At 44.4% G+C, this 13687-nt stretch overlaps 1 protein-coding gene across 1 annotated transcript in view; it reads right to left on the bottom strand.

Annotated features, from left to right (window-relative positions):
• LOC136759567 (chloride channel protein 1) overlaps nucleotides 1-13687 on the bottom strand; it is an 89084-nt gene that overhangs the window by 12154 nt on the left and 63243 nt on the right. The window contains exons 14-18 of the mRNA XM_066714573.1: nucleotides 2531-2744; nucleotides 2299-2432; nucleotides 1873-2057; nucleotides 1642-1723; nucleotides 1228-1313 (exon numbers count right to left, since the gene is read on the bottom strand). Of these exons, the coding sequence (XP_066570670.1) occupies nucleotides 1228-1313; nucleotides 1642-1723; nucleotides 1873-2057; nucleotides 2299-2432; nucleotides 2531-2744 (701 nt within the window). The remainder of the gene's footprint in view (nucleotides 1-1227; nucleotides 1314-1641; nucleotides 1724-1872; nucleotides 2058-2298; nucleotides 2433-2530; nucleotides 2745-13687) is intronic.

The following is a 13687-nucleotide window of genomic DNA, read 5'->3' as shown; positions in this document are numbered from 1 at the left end:
AATGTTCTTATGCACAAGAAAACTGGGATTTAAAGCATTGGTACACGACTCGTATGCACACGTAATCAATGTTTATAAATACCGATTCTTCGTAATCTCCTTGCGTGTGCATTGTGATCATTTGCATACAGAACCACCCCGCAATTAACCATATATGGTAGGAAAATATCCTTACCAATTAATATTCTACTCTGTTGGAAAGAAAGTTGCATAATGGCCAAGAAAGATTTATTGCAGAAAGTGAAATTGAATCGATACTAGCTGAGTTCACTCAGTATTGGTGTAAACAACAAGAAAAACCTACAAAGCAAAGGTCTGTTGTTGAAATTAAAAATAAATAGTTTAATTTGAAAGTGGGTGCAAAGAAATGACTTGCAGCCCACAAGCGAGACGTTAGTTCAACTGGGGGGGGCAGAGTGACACAACACTGCCCCCTATGGACAGCGCACTGCCAGCATCACTGGGCACACAGCATTCTCTGGGATCAGCGATGTCCTGCTCTCTGGAGACACTGATAATCCTCCTGCTCCCATTACAGACCAAGCGGATTCAGAAAACTTACTTGAAGGTAAGGTAACAGCGAAGTATTTTTAAGTTAATGTCACCGCTATTTGCACTATTAACTAATGTGAATGTTTCATAGAAAATGTCTCTGAATGGCCCCGTTTCCCTATTCCACCACTAGGTTCGTCTGCGTACGCACAGTGAAGGCTGTGCATAGATGTCCACACAATCTCAAGCAACCATCTGAATTGGAAAATCTCACACTCTGCTTTGAAAAGTGTACGCAGACTTTACACACAGATTTGTGCGTACACAGCCTTGATAAATGAGGGCCCTGGTGTGGGTTTGATCCCACATTGTGAAGGGGTTATTTCTTATAATAATTATTTATATTACAAAATCAATACCTAGATATGAAATACTTCAATAAGGTTATTACACATCTTAACAATAATTATCATAATTTATTATTGATTTTTAACATTTAATTTGGCTGAATTTGATCCCCTCTAACTGGTGTTAATTTAACTTGCTCTATCTTACAGTTGCCACTATTTCACTACCCTGAAGCATTATTCTTACTGAAACACAATTCTAATTATGAGAAGCTGTGTAAAAACCTTATTAATCACCTTATATTTGTTCGTTCTACCGTTTAACTACAGGAAGAAAATAATAATAATAATTATAATAATGTCTGAGTCTGTGTGTATGTGACTTTACCTGTGGGTGTCCATCAGTCTGTCTGTCAGGGGAGTGACAGAACAGACCCTGCAGTGTCCTCCTCACTGCCTGTAGGGGGCGCTTGTCTGAGAGAAAGAAACTGTTACTCAATGCAAATGAAAATTAAAATGGCCTGCCACATTTACAGCAGGGTTGCCTGTGTTGTTACTCTGTGTGTCTTTATAGTGATAATGAACTGGTTTACAGTTTCCAGTCAGATAGAGGGAATTTGCCTCTATTCTGTCTCAAAGGAAAGCTTGCATTATCAGCTCACAATAATGTGTGGGTTGTTTGTATTTTTTATTTTTTATCAGTGTGTTGTATCTGTTATCTGTCTATCTCTTTGTGTGTGTCTGTCTGTGTGTTTGTGTGAGTGTGTGTCCCTCCATGATGATGTCAGTGATGGTCTCACACCTGAAGGCGTGCAATTGGTTGAAAGTTCCTGGGGTTTGGCAGTGGAGAGGGGCCCGTTTCTCTCATCCATCACGGGGGCGTGCTGTGAGAGGCGGAGGGAAATGGACCAATTAGCAACCCTCACCAATCAGATATCAGCCAGGATCCAATCCGACCAATAGAAAATCATCGTACGTCACTCTGTCAGTGTTAAAGTCCTGTATCTTCCAGCCAGACCTTTCTCTCTCTCACCTTCTCTCCATTTTCATCCCCCAGCTCCTCATCCACGAAGGCGAATGACTCCCAGCTGACCTTTGGCCCCTGATCCCCCAGTGAACCCTCCCTCTGGCTGAGTACCCGCCTCTCGGGGGACGTCCACCAATCAGAGAGAGCCTGCAGCTCGGCGCGGTCGATGGAGCCCAGAAGAATCATAGACTCTGTGGAAGAGAGAGAGCGAGAGAGAGAGAGAGAGAAAGAGAGGGTCAGTCAGACAGTCAATACTCTCTCCCCCTCCCCATCTCTCTCCCCTCTTCCTCTCCCATTCTCCCTCCCTCCCCCTCTCCTTCTCCCTCTCCCTCCCTCTCTTCCACTCCTTCTCCTTTTGCTCCTCCCCCTCTCTCCTCTCTCTCTCCCTCTCTCTTCACCTTGCCTCTCTCCCTCCCCCACCACCTCTCTCACCCTGGCTCTCCACCAGTGGCAGTGTGCGGACGCTGCAGGACTGCAGCACGCGGCGCAGGTCCCTGTAGGAGCAGCGGGACGAGAGGAACTGTAGCTTGCGCACCATGATGTCCTCCACAAAGATATTGTACTTACTGACACAGAGAGGGAGCGAGGGACAGAGAGAGAGAGGTTAATATCGGCTCCGCCCTTCCACCCACCACCACACACCCTACCTTAGTCCCTGGGTTACCTGATGTGGCCCCAGCCCAGCTCAGGCAGGTAGGGCAGCTTCTTCACCTGGATGATGGAGTCGTACAGCGAGGGCTGCAACCCCTGGGCCACCATGTTCGCCAGGATCACAGCCACCATCATGGGCAGGATATGCGAGATCTGACCGGTGAGCTCGAAGCAGATGACCGCGGTGGACACTGTGTGGGTCACTGCCCCTGACAGCGCCGCTGCACCTAGGAGAGCGAGTGAGAGAGAGAGAGAGAGAGGGGGTTAATGCTGACTGACTGGACACTACAGCACATTAACACTGACTGACTGACTGGACACTACAGTACATTAACACTGACTGACTGGACACTACAGCACATTAACACTGACTGACTGACTGGACACTACAGCACATTAACACTGACTGACTGGACACTATAGTAGATTAACACTGACTGACTGATTGGACACTACAGCACATTAACACTGACTGACTGGACACTACAGCACATTAACACTGACTGACTGGACACTATAGTACATTAACACTGACTGACTGACTGGACACTACAGCACATTAACACTGACTGACTGGACACTACAGCACATTAACACTGACTGACTGGACACTATAGTACATTAGCACTGACTGACTTACTGGACACTACAGTACATTAACACTGACTGACTGGACACTATAGTACATTAACACTGACTGACTGAATGGACACTACAGCACATTAACACTGACTGACTGACTGGACACTACAGTACATTAACACTGACTGACTGGACACTACAGCACATTAACACTGACTGACTGGACACTACAGTACATTAACACTGATTGACTGGACACTACAGCACATTAACACTGACTGACTGGACACTATAGTACATTAACACTGAATGACTGACTGACAACTACAGCACATTAACACTGACTGACTGGACACTACAGCACATTAACACTGACTGACTGACTGGACACTACAGCACATTAACACTGACTGACTGGACACTACAGCACATTAACACTGACTGACTGACTGGACACTACAGTACATTAACACTGACTGACTGGACACTACAGCACATTAACACTGACTGACTGACTGACTGGACACTATAGTACATTAACACTGACTGACTGGACACTACAGCACATTAACACTGACTGACTGGACACTACAGCACATTAACAATGACTGACTGGACACTACAGCACATTAACACTGACTGACTGGACACTACAGCACATTAACACTGACTGACTGGACACTACAGCACATTAACACTGACTGACTGACTGGACACTACAGCACATTAACACTGACTGACTGGACACTACAGCACATTAACACTGACTGACTGACTGGACACTACAACACATTAACACTGACTGACTGACTGGACACTACAGCACATTAACTCTGACTGACTGACTGGACACTACAGCACATTAACACTGACTGACTGGACACTACAGCACATTGACGCTGACTGACTGACTGGACACTACAGTACATTAACACTGACTGACTGACTGGGCACTACAGCACATTAACACTGACAGACTGACTGGACACTACAGCACATTAACACTGACTGACTGGACACTACAGCACATTAACACTGATTGACTGGACACTACAGCACATTAACACTGACTGACTGACTGGACACTACAGTACATTATCACTGACTGACTGGACACTACAGCACATTAACACTGACTGACTGACTGGACACTACAGCACATTAACACTGACTGACTGACTGGACACTACAGCACATTAACACTGAATGACTTGACACTACAGTACATTAACACTGACTGACTGACTGGACACTACAGTACATTATCACTGACTGACTGGACACTACAGCACATTAACACTGACTGACTGACTGGACACTACAGCACATTAACACAGACTGACTGACTGGACACTACAGTACATTAACACTGACTGACTGACTGGACACTACAGCACATTAACACTGACTGACTGACTGGACACTACATCACATTAACACTGACTGACTGGACACTACAGCACATTAACACTGACTGACTGACTGGACACTACAGCACATTAACACTGACTGACTGACTGGACAATACAGCACATTAACACTGACTGACTGGACACTACAGCACATTAACACTGACTGACTGACTGGACACTACAGTACATTAACACTGACAGACTGGACACTACAGCACATTAACACTGATTGACTGGACACTACAGCACATTAACACTGACTGACTGACTGGACACTACAGCACATTAACACTGACTGACTGGACACTACAGCACATTAACACTGACTGACTGACTGGACACTACAGCACATTAACACTGACTGACTGGACACTACAGCACATTAACACTGACTGACTGACTGGACACTACAACACATTAACACTGACTGACTGACTGGACACTACAGCACATTAATTCTGACTGACTGACTGGACACTACAGCACATTAACACTGACTGACTGGACACTACAGCACATTGACGCTGACTGACTGACTGGACACTACAGTACATTAACACTGACTGACTGACTGGGCACTACAGCACATTAACACTGACTGACTGACTGGACACTACAGCACATTAACACTGACTGACTGGACACTACAGCACATTAACACTGATTGACTGGACACTACAGCACATTAACACTGACTGACTGACTGGACACTAGAGTACATTATCACTGACTGACTGGACACTACAGCACATTAACACTGACTGACTGGACACTACAGTACTTTAACACTGATTGACTGGACACTACAGCACATTAACACTGACTGACTGGACAATATAGTACATTAACACTGACTGACTGACTGGACACTACAGCACATTAACACTGACTGACTGGACACTACAGCACATTAACACTGACTGACTGACTGGACACTACAACACATTAACACTGACTGACTGACTGGACACTACAGCACATTAACTCTGACTGACTGACTGGACACTACAGCACATTAACACTGACTGACTGGACACTACAGCACATTGACGCTGACTGACTGACTGGACATTACAGTACATTAACACTGACTGACTGACTGACTGGACATTACAGTACATTAACACTGACTGACTGACTGGGCACTACAGCACATTAACACTGACTGACTGACTGGACACTACAGCACATTAACACTGACTGACTGGACACTACAGCACATTAACACTGATTGACTGGACACTACAGCACATTAACACTGACTGACTGACTGGACACTAGAGTACATTATCACTGACTGACTGGACACTACAGCACATTAACACTGACTGACTGACTGGACACTACAGCACATTAACACTGACTGACTGACTGGACACTACAGCACATTAACACTGACTGACTGGACACTATAGTACATTAACACTGACTGACTGACTGGACACTACAGTACATTAACACTGACTGACTGACTGGACACTACAGCACATTAACACTGACTGACTGGACACTACAGTACATTAACACTGACTGACTGGACACTACAGCACATTAACACTGACTGACTGGACACTACAGTACTTTAACACTGATTGACTGGACACTACAGCACATTAACACTGACTGACTGGACACTACAGCACATTAACACTGACTGACTGACTGGACACTATAGTACATTAACACTGACTGATTGACTGGACACTACAGCACATTAACACTGACTGACTGGACACTACAGCACATTAACACTGACTGACTGACTGGACACTACAGCACATTAACACTGACTGACTGACTGGACACTACAGCACATTAACACTGACTGACTGGACACTACAGCACATTAACACTGACTGACTGACTGGACACTACAGTACATTAACACTGACTGACTGGACACTACAGCACATTAACACTGACTGACTGACTGGAGACTACAGCACATTAACACTGACTGATTGACTGGACACTACAGCACATTAACACTGACTGACTGACTGGACACTACAGCACATTAACACTCACTGACTGGACACTACAGTACATTAACACTGACTGACTGGACACTATAGTACATTAACACTGACTGACTGGACACTACAGCACATTAACACTGATTGACTGACTGGGCACTACAGCACATTAACACTGACTGACTGACTGGACACTAAAGCACATTAACACTGACTGACTGACTGGACACTACAGCACATTAACACTGACTGACTGACTGGACACTACAGCACATTAACACTGACTGACGGACTGGACACTACAGCACATTATCACTGACTGACTGGACACTACAGTACATTAACACTGACTGACTGGACACTATAGTACATTAACACTGACTGACTGGACACTACAGCACATTAACACTGATTGACTGACTGGGCACTACAGCACATTAACACTGACTGACTGACTGGACACTAAAGCACATTAACACTGACTGACTGACTGGACACTACAGCACATTAACACTGACTGACTGGACACTATAGTAGATTAACACTGACTGACTGACTGGACACTAAAGTAGATTAACACTGACTGACTGACTGGACACTACAGTACATTAACACCGACTGACTGACTGACTGGACACTATAGTACATTAACACTGACTGACTGACTGGACACAACAGCACATTAACACTGACTGACTGGACACTACAGCACATTAACACTGACTTACTGGACACTACAGCACATTAACACTGACTGACTGACTGGACACTACAGCACATTAACTCTGACTGACTGACTGGACACTACAGCACATTAACACTGACTGACTGACTGGACACTACAGTACATTAACACTGACTGACTGACTGACTGGACACTATAGTACATTAACACTGACTGACTGACTGGACACTACAGCACATTAACACTGACTGACTGGACACGACAGCACATTAACACTGACTGACTGGACACTACAGTACATTAACACTAATTGACTGGACACTACAGCACATTAACACTGACTTACTGGACACTACAGCACATTAACACTGACTTACTGGACACTACAGCACATTAACACTGACTGACTGACTGGACACTACAGCACATTGACACTGACTGACTGGACACTACAGTATATTAACACTGACTGACTGACTGGACACTACAGTACATTAACACTGACTGACTGGATACTACAGCACATTAACACTGACTGACTGGACACTACAGCACATTAACATTGACTGACTGACTGACTGGACACTACAGCACATTAACACAGAATGACTGACTGGACACTAAAGCACATTAACACTGACTGACTGACTGGACACTACAGCACATTAACACTGGCTGACTGACTGGACACTACAGCACATTAACACTGACTGACTGACTGGACACTACAGCACATTAACACTGACTGACTGGACACTACAGCACATTAACACTGACTGACTGAACACTACAGTACATTAACACTGACTGACTGGACACTACACTACATGAACACTGACTGACTGACTGACTGGACACTACAGCACATTAACACTGATTGACTGACTGGGCACTACAGCACATTAACACTGACTGACTGACTGGACACTAAAGCACATTAACACTGACTGACTGACTGGACACTACAGCACATTAACACTGACTGACTGGACACTATAGTAGATTAACACTGACTGACTGACTGACTGGACACTACAGCACATTAACACTGACTGACTGACTGGACACTACAGCACATTAACACTGACTGACTGACTGGACACTACAGTACATTAACACTGACTGACTGGACACTACAGTACATTAACACTGACTGACTGACTGGACACTACAGCACATTAACACTGACTGACTGGACACTACACTACATGAACACTGACTGACTGACTGACTGGACACTACAGCACATTAACACTGATTGACTGACTGGGCACTACGGCACATTAACACTGACTGACTGACTGGACACTAAAGCACATTAACACTGACTGACTGACTGGACACTAAAGTAGATTAACACTGACTGACTGACTGGACACTACAGTACATTAACACTGACTGACTGACTGACTGGACACTATAGTACATTAACACTGACTGACTGACTGGACACTACAGCACATTAACAATGACTGACTGGACACTACAGCACATTAACACTGACTGACTGGACACTACAGCACATTAACACTGACTGACTGACTGGACACTACAGCACATTAACACTGACTTACTGGACACTACAGCACATTAACACTGACTTACTGGACACTACAGCACATTAACACTGACTGACTGACTGGACACTACAGCACATTAACTCTGACTGACTGACTGGACACTACAGCACATTAACACTGACTGACTGGACACTACAGCACATTGACGCTGACTGACTGACTGGACATTACAGTACATTAACACTGACTGACTGACTGACTGGACATTACAGTACATTAACACTGACTGACTGACTGGGCACTACAGCACATTAACACTGACTGACTGACTGGACACTACAGCACATTAACACTGACTGACTGACTGGACACTACAGCACATTAACACTGACTGACTGGACACTACAGCACATTAACACTGATTGACTGGACACTACAGCACATTAACACTGATTGACTGACTGGGCACTACGGCACATTAACACTGACTGACTGACTGGACACTAAAGCACATTAACACTGACTGACTGACTGGACACTAAAGTAGATTAACACTGACTGACTGACTGGACACTACAGTACATTAACACTGACTGACTGACTGACTGGACACTATAGTACATTAACACTGACTGACTGACTGGACACTACAGCACATTAACAATGACTGACTGGACACTACAGCACATTAACACTGACTGACTGGACACTACAGCACATTAACACTGACTGACTGACTGGACACTACAGCACATTAACACTGACTTACTGGACACTACAGCACATTAACACTGACTTTCTGGACACTACAGCACATTAACACTGACTGACTGACTGGACACTACAGCACATTAACTCTGACTGACTGACTGGACACTACAGCACATTAACACTGACTGACTGGACACTACAGCACATTGACGCTGACTGACTGACTGGACATTACAGTACATTAACACTGACTGACTGACTGACTGGACATTACAGTACATTAACACTGACTGACTGGACACTACAGCACATTAACACTGATTGACTGGACACTACAGCACATTAACACTGACTGACTGACTGGACACTAGAGTAAATTATCACTGACTGACTGGACACTACAGCACATTAACACTGACTGACTGGACACTACAGCACATTAACACTGATTGACTGGACACTACAGCACATTAACACTGACTGACTGACTGGACACTAGAGTAAATTATCACTGACTGACTGGACACTACAGCACATTAACACTGACTGACTGACTGGACACTACAGCACATTAACACTGACTGACTGACTGGACACTACAGCACATTAACACTGACTGACTGGACACTATAGTACATTAACACTGACTGACTGACTGGACACTACAGTACATTAACACTGACTGACTGACTGGACACTACAGCACATTAACACTGACTGACTGGACACTATAGTACATTAACACTGACTGACTGACTGGACACTACAGTACATTAACACTGACTGACTGGACACTACAGCACATTAACACTGACTGACTGGACACTACAGTACTTTAACACTGATTGACTGGACACTACAGCACATTAACACTGACTGACTGACTGGACACTACAGCACATTAACACTGACTGACTGGACACTACAGCACATTAACACTGACTGACTGACTGGACACTACAGTACATTAACACTGACTGACTGGACACTACAGCACATTAACACTGACTGACTGACTGGACACTACAGCACATTAACACTGACTGATTGACTGGACACTACAGCACATTAACACTGACTGACTGACTGGACACTACAGCACATTAACACTCACTGACTGGACACTACAGTACATTAACACTGACTGACTGGACACTATAGTACATTAACACTGACTGACTGGACACTACAGCACATTAACACTGATTGACTGGACACTACAGCACATTAACACTGACTGACTGACTGGACACTACAGCACATTAACACTGACTGACTGACTGGACACTAAAGCACATTAACACTGACTGACTGACTGGACACTACAGCACATTAACACTGACTGACTGACTGGACACTACAGCACATTAACACTGACTGACGGACTGGACACTACAGCACATTAACACTGACTGACTGGACACTACAGTACATTAACACTGACTGACTGGACACTATAGTACATTAACACTGACTGACTGGACACTACAGCACATTAACACTGATTGACTGACTGGGCACTACAGCACATTAACACTGACTGACTGACTGGACACTAAAGCACATTAACACTGACTGACTGACTGGACACTACAGCACATTAACACTGACTGACTGACTGGACACTACAGCACATTAACACTGACTGACTGACTGGACACTACAGCACATTAACACTGACTGACTGGACACTACAGCACATTAACACTGACTGACTGACTGACTGGACACAACAGCACATTAACACTGACTGACTGGACACTACAGTACATTAACACTGACTGACTGGACACTACAGCACATTAACACTGACTGACTGACTGACTGGACACTACAGCACATTTACACTGATTGACTGACTGGGCACTACAGCACATTAACACTGACTGACTGACTGGACACTAAAGCACATTAACACTGACTGACTGACTGGACACTACAGCACATTAACACTGACTGACTGGACACTATAGTAGATTAACACTGACTGACTGACTGGACACTAAAGTAGATTAACACTGACTGACTGACTGGACACTACAGTACATTAACACCGACTGACTGACTGACTGGACACTATAGTACATTAACACTGACTGACTGACTGGACACTACAGCACATTAACAATGACTGACTGGACACTACAGCACATTAACACTGACTGACTGGACACTACAGCACATTAACACTGACTGACTGACTGGACACAACAGCACATTAACACTGACTGACTGGACACTACAGCACATTAACACTGACTTACTGGACACTACAGCACATTAACACTGACTGACTGACTGGACACTACAGCACATTAACTCTGACTGACTGACTGGACACTACAGCACATTAACACTGACTGACTGACTGGACACTACAGTACATTAACACTGACTGACTGACTGACTGGACACTATAGTACATTAACACTGACTGACTGACTGGACACTACAGCACATTAACACTGACTGACTGGACACTACAGCACATTAACACTGACTGACTGGACACTACAGTACATTAACACTAATTGACTGGACACTACAGCACATTAACACTGACTTACTGGACACTACAGCACATTAACACTGACTGACTGACTGGACACTACAGCACATTGACACTGACTGACTGGACACTACAGTATATTAACACTGACTGACTGACTGGACACTACAGTACATTAACACTGACTGACTGGATACTACAGCACATTAACACAGAATGACTGACTGGACACTAAAGCACATTAACACTGACTGACTGACTGGACACTACAGCACATTAACACTGGCTGACTGACTGGACACTACAGCACATTAACACTGACTGACTGACTGGACACTACAGCACATTAACACTGACTGACTGGACACTACAGCACATTAACACTGACTGACTGGACACTACAGTACATTAACACTGACTGACTGGACACTACACTACATGAACACTGACTGACTGGACACTACAGCACATTAACACTGATTGACTGACTGGACACTAAAGCACATTAACACTGACTGACTGACTGGACACTACAGCACATTAACACTGACTGACTGGACACTATAGTAGATTAACACTGACTGACTGACTGACTGGACACTACAGCACATTAACACTGACTGACTGACTGGACACTACAGCACATTAACACTGACTGACTGACTGGACACTACAGTACATTAACACTGACTGACTGGACACTACAGTACATTAACACTGACTGACTGACTGGACACTACAGCACATTAACACTGACTGACTGGACACTACACTACATGAACACTGACTGACTGACTGACTGGACACTACAGCACATTAACACTGATTGACTGACTGGGCACTACGGCACATTAACACTGACTGACTGACTGGACACTAAAGCACATTAACACTGACTGACTGACTGGACACTAAAGTAGATTAACACTGACTGACTGACTGGACACTACAGTACATTAACACTGACTGACTGACTGACTGGACACTATAGTACATTAACACTGACTGACTGACTGGACACTACAGCACATTAACAATGACTGACAGGACACTACAGCACATTAACACTGACTGACTGGACACTACAGCACATTAACACTGACTGACTGACTGGACACTACAGCACATTAACACTGACTTACTGGACACTACAGCACATTAACACTGACTTACTGGACACTACAGCACATTAACACTGACTGACTGACTGGACACTACAGCACATTAACACTGACTGACTGACTGGACACTACAGCACATTAACACTGATTGACTGACTGGGCACTACAGCACATTAACACTGACTGACTGACTGGACACTAAAGCACATTAACACTGACTGACTAGACACTATAGTAGATTAACACTGACTGACTGACTGGACACTACAGCACATTAACTCTGACTGACTGACTGGACACTACAGCACATTAACACTGACTGACTGGACACTATAGTAGATTAACACTGACTGACTGACTGGACACTACAGTACATTAACACTGACTGACTGACAGGACATAACAGCACATTAACACTGACTGACTGGACACTACAGCACATTAACACTGACTGTCTGACTGGACACTACAGCACATTAACACTGACTGACTGACTGGACACTACAGTACATTAACACTGACTGACTGGACACTACAGTACATTAACACTGACTGACTGACTGGACATTACAGCACATTAACACTGACTGACTGGACACTACAGTACATTAACACTGACTGACTGGTCACTACAGCACATTAACACTGACTGAC

This window comes from Amia ocellicauda, chromosome 1 (assembly GCF_036373705.1).
Source record: "Amia ocellicauda isolate fAmiCal2 chromosome 1, fAmiCal2.hap1, whole genome shotgun sequence".
Lineage (NCBI taxonomy): Eukaryota > Metazoa > Chordata > Actinopteri > Amiiformes > Amiidae > Amia > Amia ocellicauda.
Note: the sequence above shows the minus strand (reverse complement) of the source record. Positions and strands in the feature narration are given on the sequence as shown.